This window comes from Ranitomeya variabilis, chromosome 1 (assembly GCF_051348905.1).
Source record: "Ranitomeya variabilis isolate aRanVar5 chromosome 1, aRanVar5.hap1, whole genome shotgun sequence".
Lineage (NCBI taxonomy): Eukaryota > Metazoa > Chordata > Amphibia > Anura > Dendrobatidae > Ranitomeya > Ranitomeya variabilis.
This window is the reverse complement of record NC_135232.1, coordinates 481,421,359-481,446,021: the sequence shown is the minus strand read 5'-3', so window position 1 is coordinate 481,446,021 and position 24,663 is coordinate 481,421,359. Positions and strand designations below refer to the sequence as shown.

Sequence of the window (24,663 nt, the reverse complement as noted above, 5' to 3'; positions counted from 1 at the left end):
TTGAAGCTAACTTAAACCTTGAAGCTAGAGTCTTTTGTTAAAAACAGCCAACAAACCCAAATACTATGCAAAATGCTTAATTAAAAATACTACTGAAGTCCTGGAACAGCCAAAGTTCAGCCATCACATTTTTATAATTCTGTGTTCGGAGCATACAGCCTCTGATTATTGCATTTCTGTACAGAGTTTGCTCAGGAGACTTACTTTGTAAGAGCTTACAATGGTCCGCATAAATAAATACACCGCTTTCGAAAAGTAAGATTTTAATCGATATCTCACTGAATATAAGAAACATTTCACAAATTTTGACAAGTTTGAGCTTCATAGAGCATTTTGGTAACCTATACCATGAACGTAAAGCTAATAATATAATTTTCATTACAAAGTGTTAAATTTTGCATCAACTCATTTTAGTAAAACTGAATACACTCTACATCAAAAACTACATATAGTATTTTGTATGATCTCCAAGTCTTCTGAGCATGGAATTAACAAGTTGGCAACATATTGCAACATCTATTTTTTTTCCATTCTTCAAGAATGACCTTGGATGCTGGATGGAGAGTGATGGTCAACTTGTCTCTTCGGAATTCTCCATAGGTGTTTGATTGGGTTCAGGTCAGGAGACACTTGGCAGCTGAATCACTTTCAACCTGTTCTTCAGAAATGCAACAAATGTGTGTTTTGGATCATTATTATGTTGGACAAGTGCACTCAACATTGAAATTACAAGAAGAAGGAAAGGTTGTGGAATTATGGAAATCAGAGGATCTATAGACGTTAATGATGAAAAAATGGAAATAAAATAAATTTTCTCCTAAGGAGCAGTTTTACAACAAAACACTAGGTCGCATGTTGCTCATGCTACTGTGAAAAGCCTGTGTAGCCTAAACTTACTACCATGGCCTGCAGCATCTCTAGATTTGTCTCATATCCAGCACATCTCAGGCATCATTGGTCGGCAAATTGCAGAGGGAGCTGCCAGCAGCAGATCTTAAAATATCCTATGCAAATATTCTTGCACTTTTACCATAGAAACCCCCCCCACACAAATTATAGTATAATGCCCTGTAATTATTCGATTTAACAAAATGTCCTTAAATAAATTATTTTGTAGCACCAAGACAAATACAGTGCTAAGGTTGCGGTTACGGACAACCTGCTGTCTGGGAGTCCTGTGGTTCACGCGGAGTAAAATCATTGGCTGCAGTCCCTTCACCTGTAAAGATGGAGATATAGGAAAGAGAGACAGGAGATATCGAGGAGTCTGTCTGGATGCTGTGATCCCCAGCCGATGCTGGAACTGGTAAGGAGTCACTGGAAGGCAGGCCCTGAGGTAGAGCGTGTGGTGAAAATAAAGCTGCTGGCCTCCTATTTTTGAAGAATCGTGGAGAGGCATGTTCTCTGTTGATTTGCACCCGCATATCTGCTTTGTGCACAGTACGAATGTGCTTCTTCATGTTACTTGGATGTCTGCATCCCTTCCCACAAATCTGCAATAACAAACAGATTAGTGAGCAAATTTTAATAACCACCATTGACTTCACACCGGGTCTACAAATTAGAACAGTCAGGGATGCCAGCAGGCAGGAGTAAACCCGCAGGCCTCTGATCAGCAGCCATTGTACAGTAGGGATGATCAATGTTGGTAGTCCAGAGCCCTCCAAACTTCCTTCTAAAAGCCAACATTCCAGTAGCCTCTTCTGATTTGCTGGCCCAGCAGAATGACAATGGATTATCAACATGGCCACTGGACTGGATTATCCCAAATCTAATATAGAATATTGTGAATATATATATATAAGGATTTCCTTAGTATTGCACAGGTGATAATTGCATCACCTGGAAAGGCAAGCATTCAATCAGCTGTGCAATACTAAGGAAATCCTGAAAACATGCCCTGTTGGTGGCTCTTGAGGACCGGAGTTGGGGGAACACTGTACTATTTAATTGTCTAAGGGTCACTTCTGTCTTTCGGTCTGTCTGTCTGTCTTTGTCTGTCTGTCACGGAAATCCCAAGTCGCTGATTGGTCGCGGCCAGCTGGCCGCGACCTATCAGCGACAGGCACAGTCCGGCCGCGAAATCGCCGCTCCCTACTCCCCTGCACTCCAGTGCCCCCTCCATACTCCCTCCCCCCCCCAGTCAGCCACCCACATAGCGTTGTAGCAGTCCGTTACACCGACTGCGTTACACTGCGGCATAACGCGGTGTAACGCAGTCTGTTAATGCTGCTATTAACCCTATGTGACAAACTTTTTACTATTGATGCTGCCTATGCAGCATCAATAGTAAAAAGATCTAATGTTAAAAATAATTAAAAAAAATAAAAAATCATGCTATTCTCACCTTCCGGCGCCTTTCCTGTTCCTCGCGACACTCCGGGCCATGCATTGAGGTCTCACGAGATGATGACGTATCGCTCTCGCGAGACTGCTATGTCATCATCTCGCGAGAACGCAATGCATTCTTGGGACCGGAGCGTCACGAGGAGCATCGCTAAACGCCTAACCTGGATCCGGGGACCGCCGGAGGGCGAGTATATAACCATTTTTTTTTTTTTTTTTTTAAACGGGGATATGGTGCCCATACTGCTATATAGTACTTGGGCTGTGTTATATACTGCGTGGCTGCTAGATACTACGTAGGCAGTGTTAGATACCACGTGGGCAGTGTTAGATACTACGCGGGCAGTGTTAGATACTACGTGGCTGTCTGTGTTACGTGGCCTCTGCTATATACACACACACACACACACACACACATACAGTTAGGTCCATATATATTTGGACAGAGACAACATTTTTCTTATTTTGGTTATAGACATTACCACAATGAATTTTAAACAAAACAATTCAGATGCAGTTGAAGTTCAGACTTTCAGCTTTCATTTGAGGGTATCCACATTAAAATTGGATGAAGAGTTTAGGAGTTTCAACTCCTTAACATGTGCCACCCTGTTTTTAAAGGGACCAAAAGTAATTGGACAGATTCAATAATTTTAAATAAAATGTTCATTTCTAGTACTTGGTTGAAAACCCTTTGTTGGCACTGACTGCCTGAAGTCTTGAACTCATGGACATCACCAGACGCTGTTTCCTCCTTTTTGATGCTCTGCCAGGCCTTCACTGCGGTGGTTTTCAGTTGCTGTTTGTTTGTGGGCCTTTCTGTCTGAAGTTTAGTCTTTAACAAGTGAAATGCATGCTCAATTGGGTTGAGATCAGGTGACTGACTTGGCCATTCAAGAATATTCCACTTCTTTGCTTTAATAGACTCCTGGGTTGCTTTGGCTTTATGTTTTGGGTCATTGTCCATGTGTAGTATGAAACGACAACAAATCAGTTTGGCTGCATTTGGCTGGATCTGAGCACACAGTATGGCGGCTCTGAAAACCTCAGAATTCATTCGGCTGCTTCTGTCCTGTGTCACATCATCAATAAACACTAGTGACCCAGTGCCACTGGCAGCCATGCATGCCCAAGCCATCACACTGCCTCCGCCGTGTTTTACAGATGATGTGGTATGCTTTGGATCATGAGCTGTACCACGCCTTTGCCATGCTTTTCTCTTTCCATCATTCTGGTAGAGGTTGATCTTGGTTTCATCTGTCCAAAGAATGTTCTTCCAGAACTGTGCTGGCTTTTTTAGATGTTTTTTAGCAAAGTCCAGTCTAGCCTTTTTATTCTTGATGCTTATGAGTGACTTGCACCGTGCAGTGAACCCTCTGTATTTACTTTCATGCAGTCTTCTCTTTATGGTAGATTTGGATATTGATACGCCGACCTCCTGGAGAGTGTTGGTCACTTGGTTGGCTGTTGTGAAGGGGTTTCTCTTCACCATGGAGATTATTCTGCGATCATCCACCACTGTTGTCTTCCGTGGGCGCTCAGGTCTTTTTGCATTGTTGAGTTCACCAGTGCTTTCTTTCTTTCTCAGGATGTACCAAACTGTAGATTTTGCCACTCCTAATATTGTAGCAATTTCTCGGATGGGTTTTTTCTGTTTTCGCAGCTTAAGGATGGCTTGTTTCACCTGCAAGGAGAGCTCCTTTGACCGCATGTTTACTTCACAGCAAAACCTTCCAAATGCAAGCACCACACCTCAAATCAACTCCAGGCCTTTTATCTGCTTAATTGAGAATGACATAACGAAGGGATTGCCCACACCTGCCCATGAAATAGCCTTGGAGTCAATTGTCCAATTACTTTTGGTCCCTTTAAAAACAGGGTGGCACATGTTAAGGAGCTGAAACTCCTAAACCCTTCATCCGATTTTAATGTGGATACCCTCAAATGAAAGCTGAAAGTCTGAACTTCAACTGCATCTGAATTGTTTTGTTTAAAATTCATTGTGGTAATGTCTGTAACTAAAATTAGAAAAATGTTGTCTCTGTCCAAATATATATGGACCTAACTGTATATACGCACATATATACACACACACACACACATATATATACACGGAGCCTGCGCACTGTAGTACTTTACGCTGCCCTCAATAGGGCAAATCAGTACGCCTGCGCAGGAGCCGCGACAGAAGCAAGGAAGAAAATGTCATCACATGAAGATGGGAGGCGCCCGACCCGGACCGCCCCTAGGGGAGTATAATCTAACTTGTTTTTCATATCTTTCAGGTTACATCGTGGGGCTTATCTACAGCATTACAGAATGCTGTAGATAAACCCATAATGGCGTTGGCTATAGCTTATAGCGGCAAAATGAGGTGACAGATTTCCTTTAAGGCTTTTTGAATAAGGTGAGGGAAAAAAAAGTGCAACAGAAAACTGCAAGGTAACGTTGTTATTAGTCCCCTTAGGGGACTTGAGGCTTCGATCGTCTGATCACTTGTGCTATACATAACAGAAATTACGATCTCCACAGGCCAGCGTTCACAAGTGGATCGTAGTGACAGGCACAGGGTCATCAGCTGCCACCCAGCTGTCATGACAACCCATCGGCACCCCACACCGATGAGAGAGTGCCCCTGTCAGCATGTGTTAAATTCTGATGTCAGTGGAATTTAACAGCGTCTGCTAAACCGTTACATACTGGTATCAATCACTGACAGCGGTATTTAAACACGTGCTGTAAGGAAGTGCATCATACGTCCTGCCCACTGGCGCACCTGTCATGCGGTGCTAAGGGGTTGTCATGTCATTAACAAGGGTGTGTAGAACATGGGGGAGTTGATAGAGATGGCTACATAGTTATTTAAGGTGTATGTGCACCTTAGGCAACTTACTTTACAGCGATACGGAAGTTCTCCGGTATGTGTCCAAGTGTGCCGCTTTAGCTCGGATATCCGATGGAATGACTGCACACAAAAGTCACACTTAAATTTCTTCACTCCACTGTAAAGCAGATGAACAAAGGAAGAAGCCGATTACTACAATTCACTTAAACTCGGCAGTATTAGAATATAAACTTGGGCACAATGCATTTACATTTATTTCTGTAAAATAGGAAAAAGCTGCAAAACTAAGCACAAGTGCTACTAAAAGTACGGCGTGTGCGGCGCTTGTTGGAGAACTGTAGCCCCTTCAACAACTGTTTGATGGGGTGCCAAAAGTCATACCGCCATGGCTGCTTAGAAGAAAAAGGCATCCATTTGAAAAAAAAAATAAACAGATAACTCTTAAGCCAGAATTTAACAATGACTGGTGTACAGAAGAGGGTCAGGGGACCAAGAATGGCATGTCTGGAGATTAATACAATGGGAAATACATTATTGACTTCTTCTCCCTTTTCGGTTACCAGGATTATAAAGAGCTGGACATGGACTACTGAAAGACCCCTTACTGCAATAAAGCACTGTTCTGCACCTTCAGAACTCTGCGTGTAGAATTCTACATATGTTCCACTTACTAATCAGTACCTGCAAAAGATTTTGTGGCTTTTGTAATGCTTCACAGCTTGGCCACAAAATTCACAAAGTTGGAGCAGTGGCGTTTTTCCTGTTGAAGCTTCTACGTGCTTTGTCCGAACATGTTGAGTGAGGTCATCTGGAGGGAAAAAAAGAAAGAGGATTTTATTGTAATTGCAGCTTTCGTACAAAAAGAAGTTTCATTTTGGAACGTTAGACATGGAAATGTGATAAAGCGAATGCAACAGACAAATGCTGTGACGCGTGTCACTCCGTAACAAAATGGGGTTTCACCCCATGGCCTATTGCAGAGTGTGCCACCTTACTGGCACCTGGAATAACCTGCAAGGGCATCCCTTTGTGATCTTTTTAGGGAGTCTCTCTCCAAGTTTTTATGAACTAATGTGTAAGCAGCATAATATAGGCTACTTGCTGTAGTTTTGATAAAATACTGTTTTATGAGCAGGAGATTATCACTAAAGAACTAGTAATCCTGCTGCCATGTAGTCCTCTATACTCATGAACTCTATATAACCCTGCATCCACCACTGATTGGCAGCTTTCTGCCTATGCACAGTGTACACAAAGTTGATATGGGCGAGGTTCTAAAGAGATCAGAATTCAAAGATCTTGTAGATTTGCAGCAGTGATTTTATCAAAACTGCAGCAAGCAACACAGTAAAGGATACATCGCTGGAATCAGGGTCTCTGCCCCTTACTTCATACTGCTTTCAGAGAAGGTATTAAAAGCCTGGTGACAGATTCCTTTTAAACATATATACAAATTAGCCTAGGTATTAAATCTGCTACCCACCCCACCACTGAAAGTACAACCGAACCACTTCTTCAAAATACAAATAATCTATTAGATACAAATGTATGGCCAGTGTTCAGAAAAAAATGGCTATGCTCAGTTCTTTTTCCAAATATATAATTAAGAGATCCACTGGAGGAAACCACGAAGCATCAGTAAGGGGGTTTAATAAGTAGAAAGAGTGTTGTGCCTCATTTATATGGCAAATCAAAGGGTCCTCTTCTATGGCTAGATGGTATGTCCAAAGATTAAGAAATGTACTTCCAACTTCCATTTCTTGTAAATACCATAGCTGTAATTTGAAATTATACTGAGAAAATGTTGGGGGGGGGGGGGGGGGGAGTTACGCATTTAGTAACTATGCTGTGTGGGTATGTATTCTTCATTCCGATAAACCATCATAGCCAAAAAGATAAAACAAAACAAAATCTGAAGCACATGTAAAGAAATGAACTGACTCCATTCCCTACAGGCTTACAATATGTCACTTTGTACCTGGTGCTGAAGGGAATGATCTGCATACAGTCATATCTGGATTACTATCAGAAATGAAGCCAAAAACAACAGTTTATGTAGGGAACACTCCCTTGTAGTGGTAGATGGAATGGTTATATTTAATGGGGTATTTTGAGAACAGAAAAAGAGGTCAACAACACCCCTCGTGTCAATGGGAATATGTCTGAGATGGCAGATTAGTCCTAATTACCGTACTTAAAAGGGTATTCCAGTATTACACAGAATAGGTGAATGTCAGATTGGATTGCCAGACTAATGGTCGCATGTGCCTTCTTGGAATGGAGCAGTGGTCATGTACTATCTCCCGCAGTCCAATAGATATAGAATGGAGAACCAAAACACTTGTGCGACCACTTCTCCATTCAGACAGGTGCCAGGAGTCCCCATCAGTGAGAGTCTCGGCAGTCGGACCCCAAATATACTAGTAGTTATCCATCCTGTGCTTAGGTGATAACCTTGGCCGCAGTGCATGCTCGCTGCATCCAAAGTGCTGTCGTCTATTGAACCAGGTGAATCCTCAGTGATCACTGAACTGAGTGGATTCACCATGTCCAATACATTCTAGGGTGAAATGTCTCTTGCGAAGGCTCGCGTCTCCGCAAAATAAACAGACATGCTGCAGTCTGGAAAGACGCGCTGCATGTCTGTCTCTGTGGGTGATCCGCAGGCGTCTCTGGATACATAGTGGGCATGGGACTTCTTGAAATCCCATCTACTATGCTGTAACATCTGGACGCTGCACAAGTACGCAGCGTCAAACCCGCAGCGCTTACGGATTGTGTGCACCTACCCTAAAACATTGGCAGTCAAAAGTTCTATTCGTAAAGGACTTGGATCTTGATGGCAGCTGCCCGATGTTAATGGGTCACCTGGCACCCTTCCAGAGTTGGAGAGCTAGTTAAGAAAAAAAAAAAAACACTCTCCATTTCATTTGGTTGTAAGTTTGGATATTGTATGTTCAAGAATGTGATGCAGTGTCCAAAGAGAAATCCATATGAGAAACCAGAGAGGAGAATTCATGTGATTTTTTCCACTTTTACACATAAATGTCACAGAGGAAGCAGGTTCTTTCCGGTGACAAAACTGCAGGTTTAAAGAAGCTGCATTCATGACAAGTGACTACACCATGCAACTGACAAATGGACAGGGGAGGGGTGGGTGCCTTCTTTGTCTTCATGACTCTATAATGACTGTTGCAAGACCCCTTTTTTATTTCTAATTAGAATTCACCCTTTCACCTACCAAATGTTCTTCTAAGACATCTGCAGTACTCAGATGAACTCCGACACTAAACATCTTGACAGCCTGTAATTGCCTTTTTTTGCAATGCAAAATGATTATTAACTTCCCAGTTCATTACCAAAGCAAATTTAATTCTTAAATATCAAAAAGCAGTCGAAGTATAACAATGAATTATTGTTTAAATAGGCAAGGAAAAAATAGATTACACTGTGACAGATGTGGGAAAATAAATAGTCTTTAACCTGGACAATATTTGACTGTGTCTAATTGCCCTTTGCCATGTAAAGCTGCACCGCTTTTCCAAAGCAACGTAAAAGAGGTTTTTTGTGTGAATCTATTACAATTCTGCATCCTGGGAATCCTTGAACGGAGAAGAAGTAAGGAGACATTAAATCAAAACCACTGTGTGTTTAGAGGAAGTCCTAACACATTACCACAAATGTTTATTCATTTTCTGTCAAGTCATACATAAGGAAAAGGGAACTCAAAAGCTTAGTTGACATCTATCTGGGGTAGACAGAGAGACAATGAGATAGATAAAAATTAGAAGCAGCGCCAATCCAAACAAACAAAAAAAAAAATAAAATCAGTACATATGTAGACCCCCTGGTTCCTGACGCTCTGAACAATCTACCCATCCATTCTACCAAAATAGGCAGTACACTGGTTGTTAGTGAGAAAAAAAAAAAATATGGATGTTTCCTTTTAAAGGTTTACACTCAAGCCTGCAAAGCCTAAAATGTAACAGAATATATATAAAAAAAAAAAAAAGAAAAAAAAAAAGAAAAAGAAAAAAGAAAAACAAATCTTCAGGAGCATTTCTCACCTTGCCTTGCTCATGAGAAATGTGCAACTGTTTCAGACGACCACATTATAGGGAATTATTTTGCACTCAGACAGGGAAGACCGCTACCTCTTGTAACTATTCTACCTCTAGGCCTCTCACAAACTACACTCACATAACACAGGTCTGCAAAAAGTAACACTTCGAGAGCTGTTTTGGTTATTCCACGTAATCTTTATGTTTTTTGATGCTCTGAAACCGAAAATGACCTCCTTTTGTCAAAGGACATTACGTTTCTTGACAATTTAGGTAGCCATGTTAAATAAGGAAATACCGCCAAATAAATGAAAATAAACTTATAAATCACGTTTTATTACAAGTTTTTCATGAAAATCATTTTTGAACTGAAATGAGCTCACATTTACGCTTGTGAGCAGCATCTGGAATGTCTCTCTGAAGCATCCAAAAGTAGACTGCCATCACTGTAATGCTCCATTTTCCCTGGTATCTTCTTCCTATCTTTTTAATGTCCTGATGGAATTGTTCACCTTGCTCTTCACTCGCAGCTCCAAAATTTTTTAGGAAAGTAGTCAAGGTGGGAAAGGAGGAAATGCACTTTCAAACTCAGACAAAATAAAGCGTGAAATGCTTTCAGCATTTGTCCAATGATCTTTTTGTAGTCAGAATCTTTTTTACTGCCTAAAAATTTCTCTATCACCTCTTTAAATGCAATCCACCCTTCTTTTTTGAGGATCTGTCATGGTATTGACAAACTCATTATCAGCTAAAAGCTTTCTAATGTCTGGTCCGACGAAGACACCTTCCTTCAATTTTGTACCATTCCCCATCATTTTCCTTGGGATCAATAAAGTGTATTGTATTGTATTGTACTGTACTGTACTGTATCTCTTGGAAGTGTTTTTAGGAATTGCTTCATCAAGCCCAATTTTATGTGGAGAGGTGGTAGGAAAACTTTATAGGGAGGTACCAAAGTTTCTCGGAGGACATTTTTTTCACCAACTGAGCACCCTCGGCTGCCAACTCTTCTTGGTCCAGTGATTTTGGCGGTCTGGACTGTCCCACAGATACGGAAAACGAGGGTATTTGGTATACCCAGCTTGTTGCCCGAGCAGCATTTACAACACCTTCAAACCCTCACACACTTGCTAACCATGGTCTTCATATTTAAGTTTACGAAGAACCAATCCCAAGTTCTCGTAGGTTTCCTTCAAGTGTACGGAATGACCTACAGTGATGGAAGTGTAAAAAACGCTGTTTTGAAAAATCTATAAAAAGATGCAATTGCGTTGAATCATATTGGATTTTGAATAGACCCATCAAACCTTTGACATCAATGTAATAAACCAACGTGTCTTCCCAGGCAAAGTAAGGAACGAACTCCTTTTCTTGATGTCTGAACCATGAAAAAGACACTCCTGGTAATATTAAATTCCTGCTTTTGAGCCTTGATCCGAGTAACTCAGCATTTTTGGGAAGATTCGAGTCTCTTATTAAATCCTTCATCACCTTCTAGGAAAAAAAATGTTGGTCTTGTAGTATCATCTTCAAAGTCAGAACTTGATTCATCATCTGGTTCAGGTACGATTCCACCTTTATCAGAGCTAGGTATCTCTTCTAAGGTAGCAGGGGCCTTGGGTACTGGTATGTCTGTGCCATGGGGGATGGGACGAATTGCTGAGTGAAGATTGAGGTATGAAATGTAATGCTTCCATATGGAATTATACCCTTCCAAATTACATGAACAAAAGTAACAGTCGTCACTATGGTTCTTTTGCTCTCGCCATACCATAGGAATCTTGGAAAGGAAAGTTTTTTTTCTTACCCTTGAACCAATTTCGGAGGTCCTCAACACACCGTTTGCACACTTTATGAGGCGCCCAAACTTTATCTTGATCTTTGAAGTATGTGAAGTATACTTTTTTGTTTTCTCCTACAAAGACTGTAATATTTAGCTTTTTCAGCACAGTATTTTCAACACAAATGAAACAAACGGTCAGACGAATTAAAACACTTCCGCAAAGCCACAAAGCTAATTTGGGGAAACATGGATAATGAATGAAATTCCAATGCAAGTTTCTTGAAAGCATAAGGACCTTTTATTAGGTCACTAACTACCTGACTGCCAACAGCCAATCAAGCAGTTCCTATTGATGTTAATGGAGAAAGAAAATAAGCTGCCTGCCGATGATTCACACCAGAGTTTAGAGAAGAACCTATAGGTTTGTGGCAAGTCCTGACGTTTAGGATTTTTAAAAATATTTTCTCGTTATTAAAACACCAAAATACATGGAAATGTATGAAAATAATCAAACAGATTTTTAGTCACAAACCTGTGTAATCCTTCTGAAACATGGGCAGAGGAACTGTAATGATTTTTAGCCAATAATTGAGAATATTACAAAAAAAAGTCAAGATGCTGGGGGATAGGTTGTGGTCAACATTATTGGCATCCCACGTAAAACTTCTGCTGAAATAAAAAAAAGGTTTCATAAATCTGTTTTGATATATATGAATTGTCCCCTTTGTTAACATTGGAGCAAAAACAAAAATCAGACTAAGCTGTGACAAATTAGACTCGCTTATGCCCACTTTATCAGAGCTCGCTTCACTTTAATGAACCCAAAAACGCCTTGATGCTTAAGAGGCCAGTTTTATTCCTATTTCTTGCCCACAATGGCAAAGACAAGAGCGTTGTCTTAGCACACCACAAATATTTTTATGACCAAGCACAAGCAATTTAAAAAGGTACAACACTATCACAAAAGACATTTTCATCACGGCTTCAACAAAACAAATTGTTAATGAGAAGTTTAAAACTCATGGATCAGTCAAGACCTTCCAGGACATGGTGGAAAGAAAATTAAAAAAGTGTGAGAACCCTACTAAAGTATGATAGAAATAAAAGTACATAAAACATTGAAAGAACTTCTTGCGATATCTGGGGTTATGGTTTTAATTTGATACCAAATTCCGCATACTGACCAAAATAGAGATCTTAGGGGAAGGGCTAAAGAAAGTAAAAAAAAAAAAAAAAGAGACAGACTCTTGTCACAAGCCTTCCATAAACATTTTCTATGAACAGATGAAACCAAATTAGAGCTCTATAGCGCTGTCTCCCTCTGTCCGTTTTCTCACTCGCTCTATCACCTTCCCTCCCTATAGAACTCAATAAGAGGTGTAACCTGACACCTCACTGTACTGGTGTCACGGGGGGACTAGGTGAGCGAGAGCTAAAAACCCGGGCCCCTGCAGTTTCCCTCAGACTAGGGAAATCCTGACTGACCCTCTACCTGGAGTTTACACTGATGGTGTGCATGTCCAGGCCTCGAACCTCACCCTAACTCCTGTTATAACCCTAGGCTGATACCTCCGCACTCCACCCAGTGAAGAGGTAATATTCCAATACCCACAGATAGAACAGACAAGGATAAAGGAAAATATACACCACGCCGCAGTCTCTCAGGAATACACTATAAATGTGCAGGGCAAAATAAATACAAATATAGGAAGGAGTAAATAAGACAGAGGAAAATACACCACCAGCAACGAATCTCCAAACCAGCTCTCCACTCCAGACCAAGATAACGCACAAGAGAGAAGCTATAATCGGCGACGCCCAATGAACAGGAGAACTATCTAAAGGCCATGGGAATGGCCCAGCTTCCAATCCAAGGATCAGGTAAGTTAACCCCGGAACAGCTAGACAAAATCTAGCAGACGCCAATGAGCAAATAGTGGTCAAAAGCGGAATTACCGCTGTCTGTCGGACGACCTAGTCTGAACAGCGTCCGACATGACAGTACCCCGCCTTCTACGAGGGACCCCAGGGCCCTCACGGCTTATAGGACCCGGCTTGTCTGGATGCCGACTATGAAAAAACCTGACCAGCCGATCCGCATGAATGTCCGAGGCTGGTACCCAGGACCTCTCCTCAGGCCCATAACCACGCCAGTGTACCAAGTACTGTAAAGTGCGACGCACTACACGAGAGTCAACTACCTTGGAGACTTCAAACTCCAAATTACCATCCACCAAGACTGGAGGTGGCATAGGCGCTGCGTCCACAGAACCCACCACCTTCTTTAGAAGAAACCTGTGGAACACGTTGTATATCTTATACACCGTAGGGAGCTCCAATCGGTACGCTACTGGCTTAATGACGGAGGTGACCCTAAATGGACCAATAAACCATGGACCCAATTTAAGGGACGGTATTCTGAGTATTATGTTTTTTGTGGATAACCACACCCAGTCATCCACACTCAGGTCCGGACCTGGCACACGCCTACTGTCAGCCACACGCTTGTACCTAGCACCCACACTCAACAGGCGCTGCTTAACTCTCCTCCAGACTGATGACAGTTGTGTCCCCAACTGGTCCTCCTCCGGAACGCCGGAAGAGCCCCTCTGACTCAAAGTACAAAATTGAGGATGTAGCCCGTAAACACAAAAAAACGGAGACTCCCCAGACGACTCCTGGTGGTGATAATTGATGGCAAACTCAGCCAAAGGAAGAAAGGTAGACCACTCCTCCTGGTTATCAGAGACAAAACAGCGCAAGTACTGTTCCAAATTTTGGTTCATACGCTCAGTCTGACCATTTGACTGAGGATGAAACGCCGAAGAATGAGACAACTTGATCCCCAGACGTGCGCAAAATGCTCTCCAAAATGTTGCCACAAACTGAGACCCCCTATCAGACACGATGTCAGATGGAACCCCATGAAGTCTGACCACCTCCTGCACAAACACCTGAGCCAGAGTCTTAGCGTTAGGCAACGAAGGCAAAGACACAAAGTGCGACATTTTAGAAAACCGATCAACAATCACCAAGATGACCGTGTTCCCAGCTGATGAGGGCAAATCAGTGATGAAATCCATGGAGATTTCCGTCCAAGGATTACTAGGTACCTCAAGAGGAAGTAGAGCGCCAACAGGACGGGAGCGAGGCGTCTTAGCCCTAGCGCACGTGGTACAAGCTGACACGTATGAGACCACGTCCTGTCAGATCTTGGGCCACCAAAACCGACGTGACACCAACTCCAAGGTACCTCTAACCCCTGGGTGGCCAGCCAGGACAGCATCATGATGCTCCGCCAAAACCTTTAGGCGGAGATGAAGCGGTACAAAAGATTTGTTGACAGGAAGCTCAGATGGTACCTCCTCCTGAGCCTCGGCAATCTCAGCCTCAACCTCGGTAGTGAGAGCCGAAACCACAACACCCTTTTGGAGGATGGGTACTGGATCCTCCCGAGGTTCTCCCCCCGGAAAACACCTGGACAGAGCATCCGCCTTAGTGTTTTTAGACCCCGGTCTGTAAGTGACGACAAAATTGAACCGCGTGAAAAACAATGCCCAGCGAGCCTGCCTGGGGGACAGACGCTTGGCTGACTCCAAATACAGCAAATTCTTATGATCGGTAAGAACAGTAACCTGATGTACCGACCCCTCCAAGAAGTGTCGCCATTCCTCAAAGGCCAACTTAATTGCCAACAACTCCCTGTTGCCGATATCGTAGTTACGCTTGGCGGACGACAGTTTCTTGGAGAAATAGGCGCACGGATGTAAACCACTCAAAGATGAGCCTTGAGATAGTACTGACCCCACACCAACCTCAGACGCATCGACTTCCACAACAAAGGGTTTAGATACGTCTGGCTGCACAAGAATGGGGGCTGAAACAAAACTGTTCTTAAATAATTCAAATGCGCGCACAGCAGCCTCAGGCCAAACGGAGAAATTGGTACCCTTTTTAGTCATGTCAGTTAGCGGTTTAGCAATGATGGAAAAATCCTTGATAAATTTTCTATAGTAATTAGAAAACCCAAGGAACCGCTGAAGTGCTTTCAGGTTATCAGGACGTTCCCAATGCAGCACCGCCTGCACCTTAGCGGCGTCCATTTTAAACCCAGAAGCAGGCACAATATAACCCAAGAAAGGCAACTCTTGAACAGAAAATACACATTTCTCAAGTTTAGCATACAGCTTATTCTCTCTGAGAAGCTGTAACACCTGCCTGACATGATCTAAATGAGCATCACGGTCGCAAGAATATATGAGAATGTCATTTAGATACACGATAACGAATTTCCCCAACACATGCGAGAACACATCATTGATGAAATGTTGGAACACTGCAGGTGCGTTAGTCAACCCAAACGGCATCACCAAATTTTCAAAATGACCCTCAGGGGTATTAAAAGCCGTCTTCCACTCATCACCTTGACGGACTCTTATGTTATGATCTGGTGGCCCAGGAGTAGCATTGGACGTACTCTGGAGAAGGTGGTATCTATACTGACAGCGGACCCTGAACTTAACACCGCAACTAGAAGTAGCCGTGGGATGTACCTACTGATCCTAGACACCTCGACACAGCCGGAGGACTAATTAACCCTATAGATAGAAAAGGGAAAACTATCTCGCCTCAGAGAAAATTCCCAAAGGATAGGCAGCCCCCCCACAAATATTGACTGTGAGAGGAGAGGAAAAAACATACACAGGCTGAAAACAGGATTTAGCAAAGGAGGCCAATCTAGCTAAATAGGAAAGATAGGACAGAGAACTATGCAGTCAGTATTAAAATACTAGGAAATATCCACCACAGAAAATACAAAAAAAACTCCACATCTAACTAAAGATATGGAGGGTGTATCTGCCTCTCCAGAGATTCCAGCTTGACTGCATAAATCCTTACCCAGATTAAGCTGGACAAGAAAAAACATGAAATGCACTGAACAATGAGGCCCACAACATGTGAGCTGCAAAACAAGCAGAACTTATCTTGGTGAAAAGACCAGGAAGCAGGAGAAACCATGAAGGGATGTGAATCCTCCAGAATACAATGGACAACTGGCACTGACTAAAGGGTGAGGCCAGACTAAATAGCCCAGTCCAGAGTGGACACACCTGATAACTGCTGTGAAGGACAGACAGCAGCGCTACCACTTATAACCACCGGAGGGAGCCCAAGAACAGAATTCACAACAGTACCCCCCCCCCTTGAGGAGGGGTCACCGAACCCTCACCAGAGCCCCCAGGCCGATCAGGACGAGCCAAATGGAAGGCAGCATGAACATCAGAGGCAACAACCCAAGAATTATCCTCCTGGCCATAACCCTTCCACTTGACAAGATACTGAAGCCTCCGCCTTGAAAAACGAGAATCCAAGATCTTCTCAACAACATACTCCAACTCCCCATCAATCAACACGGGGGCAGGAGGATCAACAGAGGGAACGACGGGTACCACATATTTCCGCAACAAAGATCTATGAAAAACATTGTGGATGGAAAAAGAGGCTGGAAGGGCCAAACGAAAAGACACTGGATTGATAATCTCAGAAATCCTATAACGACCAATAAACCGAGGCTTGAACTTAGGGGAAGAAACCTTCATAGGAACATGACGGGAAGACAACCAGACCAAATCCCCAACCCGAAGCCGGGAACCCACACGCCGCCGACGGTTAGCAAAACGCTGAGCCTCCTCCTGAGAGAAGACCAAATTGTCCACAACATGAGCCCAAATTTGCTGCAACCTGTCAACCACAGAGTCCACCCCAGGACAATCAGAAGGCTCAACCTCCCGAAGAAAAACGAGGATGAAACCCAGAATTACAAAAAAAAGGTGAAACCAAGGTAGCAGAACTAGCCCGATTATTAAGGGCAAACTCGGCCAATGGCAAGAAAGCCACCCAATCATTCTGATCGGCAGACACAAAGCATCTCAAATAAGTTTCCAAAGTCTGGTTAGTTCGCTCGGTTTGGCCATTTGTCTGAGGATGAAATGCGGAAGAAAAAGACAAATCAATGCCCAGCTTAGCACAAAAGGCCCGCCAAAGCCTGGAAACAAACTGGGAACCTCTATCGGACACAATATTCTCCGGAATGCCATGCAAACGAACCACATGCTGAAAAAACAACGGAACCAACTCAGAAGAGGAAGGTAATTTAGGCAAAGGTACCAAATGAACCATCTTAGAAAACCGGTCACAAACCACCCAGATAACAGACATCCTCTGGGAAACCGGAAGATCCGAAATAAAATCCATAGAAATATGCGTCCAAGGCCTCTCAGGGACCGGCAAAGGCAAAAGCAACCCACTGGCGCGTGAGCAGCAAGGTTTGGCCTGCGCACAAGTCCCACAGGACTGCACAAAGGAGCGCACATCCCGTGACAAAGAAGGCCACCAAAATGACCTACTAACCAAATCTCTGGTACCAAAAATCCCAGGATGGCCAGCCAACACAGAACAGTGAACCCCAGAAATCACTTTGCTAGTCCATCTATCGGGAACAAACAGTTTCCCCACTGGACAGTGGTCAGGTTTATCAGCCTGAAATTCCTGAAGAACCCGTCGTAAATCAGGGGAGATGGCAGAAAGAATCACCCCCTCCTTCAGAATGCCGACCGGCTCAAGGACCCCAGGGGAATCAGGCAAAAAACTCCTAGAGAGGGCATCAGCCTTACCATTCTTAGAACCCGGAAGATACGAGACAACAAAATCAAAACGGGAGAAAAACAGGGACCATCGGGCCTGTCTAGGATTCAGCCGTTTGGCAGACTCGAGGTAAATCAAATTCTTATGATCGGTCAAGACCACAATACGATGTTCAGCCCCCTCAAGCCAATGTCGCCACTCCTCAAATGCCCACTTCATAGCCAACAACTCGATTACCGACATCATAATTGCGTTCCGCAGGCGAAAATTTTCGAGAGAAGAAGGCACACGGTTTCATCAAGGAACCATCAGAATTCCTCTGAGACAAAACGGCCCCTGCCCCAATCTCAGAAGCGTCAACCTCAACCTGAAAAGGAAGAGAAACATCCGGCTGACGCAACACAGGGGCAGAAGTAAATCGGCGCTTAAGCTCCTGAAAGGCAGAAACGGCCGCAGAGGACAAATTCGTCACATCAGCGCCTTTCTTCGTCAAATCGGTCAGGGGTTTAACCACACTGGAGAAGTTGGCAATGAAACGGCGATAAAAATTAGCAAAGCCCAAAAATTTCTGAATGCTCTTCACAGAAGTGGGCTGGATCCAATCATGAATGGCCTGAACCTTAACCGGATCCATTTCTATAGATGAGGGAGAAAAAATGAAGCCCAAAAAAGAAACCTTCTGTACTCCAAAGAGGCACTTAGACCCCTTCACAAACAAGGCATTATCACGAAGGATCTGAAACACCATCCTGACTTGTTTCACATGAGACTCCCAATCATCCGAAAAAATCTAAATATCATCCAAATATACAATCATGAATTTATCAAGATAATTCCGAAATATATCATGCATGAAGGACTGAAACACAGATGGAGCATTAGAGAGTCCGAATGGCATCACAAGATATTCAAAATGGCCCTCGGGCGTATTGAACGCAGTTTTCCATTCGTCGCCCTGCTTAATACGAACAAGATTATATGCCCCTCGAAGGTCAATCTTAGTAAACCAACTAGCACCCTTAATCCTGGCAAACAAATCAGAGAGCAAAGGCAAAGGGTATTGGAATTTGACCGTGATCTTATTCAAGAGGCGATAATCAATACAGGGTCTCAAGGAGCCATCCTTCTTGGCAACAAAAAAGAAACCTGCTCCCAATGGAGAAGAAGATGGCCGAATATGCCCCTTCTCCAAAGACTCCTTAACATAACTCCGCATGGCGGCATGTTCTGGCACAGACAGGTTGAAAAGTCGGCCCTTAGGGAACTTACAGCCTGGAATCAAGTCAATAGCACAATCACAGTCCCTATGCGGTGGAAGGGAACTGGACTTGGGCTCATCAAAAACATCCTGGAAATCTGACAAAAACTCAGGAACTTCAGAAGAGGGGGAGGAGGAAATTGACATCAAAGAAACGTCATCATGAACCCCCTGACAACCCCAACTAGTCACAGACATAGATTTCCAATCCAACACCGGATTATGCACCTGTAACCATGGAAACCCCAGCACAATAACATCATGCAGATTATGCAACACCAGAAAACGACAATCTTCCTGATGGGCTGGCGCCATGCACATGGTTAACTGTGTCCAAACTGAGGTTTATTTTTAGCCAATGGTGTAGCATCAATGCCCCTCAAAGGGATAGGACTCTGCAAAGGCTGTAAGGGAAACCCACAACGTCTGGCAAATTCTAAGTCCATTAAATTTAAAGCGGCGCCTGAATCCACAAATGCCATGACAGAAAATGACGATAATGAGCAGATCAGGGTCACAGATAACAGAAATTTAGGTTGTACAGTACTGATGGTAACAGAACTAGCGATTCTCTTGACACGCTTAGGGCAATCAGAAATAACATGAGCAGAATCGCCACAGTAAAAACACAACCCATTCTGACGTCTGAATCCTTGTCGTTCAGCTCTAGACACAATCCTATCACATTGCATAGGCTCAGGACTCCGCTCGGAAGACAACGCCATAGTGTGCACAACTCTGCGCTCACGCAAGCGCCGATCAATTTGAATGGCCAGAGACATAAAATCACTCAAACCAGCAGGCGTGGGGAACCCCACCATAACATCTTTAACGGATTCAGAAAGACCCTTTCTGAAAATTGCCGCCAAAGCATCCTCATTCCACTTAGTAAGCACAGACCATTTTCTAAATTTCTGGCAATATGATTCTGCCGCTTCTTGACCCTGACACAGGGCCAACAAGGTTTTCTCAGCATGCTCTACAGAGTTAGGTTCATCATACAATAACCCAAGCGCCTGAAAAAAGGCGTCTACATTAAACAACGCCGGATTCCCAGGTTCCAGGGCAAATGCCCAATCCTGGGGGTTGCCACGCAACAGAGATATGACAATTTTAACCTGCTGGATGGGATCACCAGACAAACGGGGCTTCAGAGCAAAAAACAGTTTACAGTTATTTTTAAAGCTCAGAAATTTAGACCTGTCCCAAAAAAACAGATCAGGAGTTGGAATTCTAGGCTCCAAAGCTGGAGTCTGAACGATATAATCAGAAATACCCTGTACTCTAGCAGCAAGTTGATCCACACGAGAAGCAAGTCCCTGAACATCCATGTCAGCGCCAAAATCCTGAACCACCCAGAGGTAAAGAGGGAAAAAAAAAAACACAACAGAGTACAGAAAAAAAAATGGCTCAGCACTTTCTTTCCCTTCTTCTGAGATGCGGTTAAAGGGAACCTGTCACCACGTTTTTGGAAGATGGGATAAAAATAGCGTTAAATAGGGGCAGAGGTGGGCGTTACATTAGTGTGTGTGTTATGCGTTTATTACCCACCTAAGTTGCCGAAATAACTTTGCAAAGTCTCCGTTTTCGCCTGTCAATCAGGCTGGTCAGGTCGCATGGGCGTTGTCTTCCCCCAGATTTGGCGTAGTTTTCCGTTGGTGGCGTAGTGGTGTGCGCATGCCCAAAGTCCGGAATCCTCTTCCAGGGGATTTAAAATAGCGCGGTGTTCGTTATTGCATTGGTGATCGGTGGGCGCGGCCATCTTCCTTTGGCCGCGTGTGCGCAGAAGCGGCGCTCTGCTGGCCGCGGCTTCAGGAAAATGGCCGCCGCGATATCCATCTGCGCACGCGCGGCATCCCGCGGCCATTTTCCTGAAGCCGCGGCCAGCAGAGCGCCGCTTCTGCGCACGCGCGGCCAAAGGAAGATGGCCGCGCCCACCGATCACCAATGCAATAACGAACACCGCGCTATTTTAAATCCCCTGGAAGAGGATTCCGGACTTTGGGCATGCGCACACCACTACGCCACCAACGGAAAACTACGCCAAATCTGGGTGAAGACACCACGCCCATGTGACCTGACCAGCCTGATTGACAGGCGAAAACGGAGACTTTGCAAAGTTATTTCGGCAACTTAGGTGGGTAATAAACGCATAACACACACACTAATGTAATGCCCACCTCTGCCCCTATTTAACGCTATTTTTATCCCATCTTCCAAAAACGTGGTGACAGGTTCCCTTTAACTCATTGTTGGCCAGTTGTACTGTTATGATCTGGTGGCCCAGGAGTAGCATTGGACGTACTCTGGAGAAGGTGGTATCTATACTGACCGCGGACCCTGAACTTAACACCGCAACTAGAAGTAGCCGTGGGATGTACCTACTGATCCTAGACACCTCGACACAGCCGGAGGACTAATTAACCCTATAGATAGAAAAGGGAAAACTATCTCGCCTCAGAGAAAATTCCCAAAGGATAGGCAGCCCCCCCACAAATATTGACTGTGAGAGGAGAGGAAAAAACATACACAGGCTGAAAACAGGATTTAGCAAAGGAGGCCAATCTAGCTAAATAGGAAAGATAGGACAGAGAACTATGCGGTCAGTATTAAAATACTAGGAAATATCCACAACAGAAAATACAAAAAAACTCCACATCTAACTAAAGATATGGAGGGTATATCTGCCTCTCCAGAGATTCCAGCTTGACTGCATAAATCCTTACACAGATTAAGCTGGACAAGAAAAAACATGAAATGCACTGAACAATGAGGCCCACAACATGTGGGCTGCAAAACAAGCAGAAGTTATATTGGTGAAAAGACCAGGAAGCAGGAGAAACCATGAAGGGATGTGAATCCTCCAGAATACAATGGACAACTGGCACTGACTAAAGGGTGAGGCCAGACTAAATTGCCCAGTCCAGAGTGGACACACCTGATAACTGCTGTGAAGGACAGACAGCAGCGCTACCACTTATAACCACCGGAGGGAGCCCAAGAACAGAATTCACAACACTCTTATGAGGTTGTACGCCCCCCTGAGGTCAAGCTTGGTAAACCACTTAGCACCTGCCACCTGGTTGAACAAATCTGGCATCAGAGGCATAGGGTATGGATCACGAACCGTAATCTGGTTCAACTCCCTGAAATCCAAACACGGGCGTAATCCGCCATCTTTCTTCTTCACGAAGAAGAACCCTGCTGCCACCGGCGAGGATGACGGCCTGATGTGCCCTTTGCTCAAGCTTTCAGCAATGTAATCTTTTAACGCTTGTCTCTCCGGACCGGAGATGTTAAACATCCTTGCTTTAGGCAATTTGGCCCCTGGTTTAAACCTGATAGAACAGTCAGAAAGACGATGTGGCGGCAACTCTGAACAACCCTTCTCAGAGAACACATCCACAAAATCCAGAAGTGACTCCGGAACGCTTGAAATCACCGCAGCCACACATGTGGCCAGGCAATTCTCCTGGCAGAACTCGCTCCACCGAACTATGTCCTGAGTTTTCCAGTCAATTACCGGGTTGTGCATAGACAACCAAGGAAAACCCAAAACCACCTGAGCAGGAAGATTCCTGAGCACCTTAGGCTACTTTCACACTAGCGTTAACTGCATTCCGTCACAATGCATCGTTTTGCCGAAAAAACGCATCCTGCAAAAGTGTTTGCAGGATGTGTTTTTTCGCCATTGATTAACATGAAGCGACGCATTGTGACGGATTGCCACACGTCGCACCCGTCGTGAGACGAATGCGTCGTGCAGTGGCGGACCGTCGGGAGCAAAAAACGCTACATGTAACGTTTTTTGCTCCCGACGGTCCGCTTTTTCCGTCCGCGCATGCGCGGCCGGAACTCCGCCGGAACTCCGCCCCCACGTCCCCGCACTTCCCCGCACCTCACAATGGGGCAGCGGATGCGCTGGAAAAATGCATCCGCTGCCCCCGTTGTGCAGCGGGGACAACTCTAGCGTCGGGGACCTCGGCCCGACGCACGGCGACGGGCCGAGCCCGACGCTAGTGTGAAAGAAGCCTTACATGTAACCCGCTCGGAATGTAGAACTCCTATGTGGAGTTTCACCTCAGCCACAAATTCAGTTATCTCCCCCTGAGAGAGAGGAGCAGCATTGATGGTGACCACGCGGATAGGATGAGACAGTTTTTAAATCCTAAAACCTGCTGTGCGCGCAAACTCCTCATCAATGAGATTTGTGGCTGAACCACTATCCACAAAAACAGTAATTGGCAGCTCACTGCCAGCAATAAAAACCTTAGCAGGGAGCATGCATTGAGAAACCACCATGGAGGATATACATAAGCTCAGATTGGACTCCTCCACACCCTCTGAGCCTAACAGTTTTCCGCCGTTGCGTTTTTCTTAGACAGCAGAGGACAGATGTTAATAAAATGACCAGTTTTACCACAGTAAAAACAGGCTCCCTGCTTCCTGAGCTCAGGAGCTTGACGCTTGTCATGTGACACCCCTGCGATTTGCATAGGTTCCGTGGGCTCACCTGCAGCAACCTCACGTGAACCTAAACCTTCTCCCACAGGCGGCGTCTCATGCTCCCCCTGACGCAAACGATGATCTATGCGGACAACCAGACTCATGGCGGAATCTAGAGACGCAGGAGTCTCGTACATCAGAAGGGCTTTTTTAACCCTTCCAGAAATCCCATGTATAAACTGACTCTGCAATGCTGGATCATTCCATTGTGTATCGATCGCCCAGCGACGAAATTCAGAACAGTAATCCTCTGCAACTCGCTCCCCCTGGCGAATAGTGCGTATCTTAGATTCTGCTAGAGCCATTCTGTCAGGTTCATCGTAGACTGTCCCAAGAAGAAAAAAAACTCTCCACAGAGTCAAATGCAACAGAATCAGATGGCAAAGAAAATGCCCACGCTTGGGGATCCCCGCTTAACAATGACAACACCAGACCCACCTGCTGAGCCTCATTACCCGAGGAGATTGGGCGCATGCGGAAATATAGCTTGCAAGCTTCACGAAAAGAAACAAATTTACTGCGTTCCCCAGTAAATCTTTCAGGCAAAGGAAATTTAGGCTCAGCAACTCTTCCTGTCGCTCCAGCCTGCACATTAGCTACTGCTAGTCCCTGTTGCTGCACTGCCCCCCTCAACTCAGTGACCTGTAGGGACAGCGCCTCCAACTGGCGGGTTATGGAAGTCATGGGATCCATGACAAGACAAAAAAAAAAAAAAAAAGAAACCCCCTTTTTATTTTGGTTTTTTTTGTTGTTGGGCCGATTATAATGTCACGGGGGGACTAGGTGAGCGAGAGCTAAAAACCCGGGCCCCTGCAGTTTCCCTCAGACTAGGGAAATCCTGACTGACCCTCTACCTGGAGTTTACACTGATGGTGTGCATGTCCAGGCCTCGAACCTCACCCTAACTCCTGTTATAACCCTAGGCTGATACCTCCGCCCTCCACCCAGTGAAGAGGTAATATTCCAATACCCACAGATAGAACAGACAAGGATAAAGGAAAATATACACCACGCCGCAGTCACTCAGGAATACACTATAAATGTGCAGGGCAAAATAAATACAAATATAGGAAGGAGTAAATAAGACAGAGGAAAATACACCACCAGCAACAAATCTCCAAACCAGCTCTCCACTCCAGACCAAGATAACGCACAAGAGAGAAGCTATAATCGGCGACGCCCAATGAACAGGAGAACTATTTAAAGGCCATGGGAATGG

General features: G+C 44.4%; 1 protein-coding gene across 1 annotated transcript in view; it reads right to left on the bottom strand.

Moving 5' to 3' along the window:
- Window positions 1-252: 252 nt before the first annotated feature.
- The window catches only part of LOC143765184 (uncharacterized), an 84,555-nt gene continuing 60,144 nt past the window's right edge, over window positions 253-24,663 (bottom strand). The window contains exons 4-6 of the mRNA XM_077251609.1: window positions 5,873-5,999; window positions 5,240-5,348; window positions 253-1,493 (exon numbers count right to left, since the gene is read on the bottom strand). Coding sequence (XP_077107724.1) covers window positions 1,149-1,493; window positions 5,240-5,348; window positions 5,873-5,999 — 581 coding nt within the window. The 3' untranslated portion in view covers window positions 253-1,148. The remainder of the gene's footprint in view (window positions 1,494-5,239; window positions 5,349-5,872; window positions 6,000-24,663) is intronic.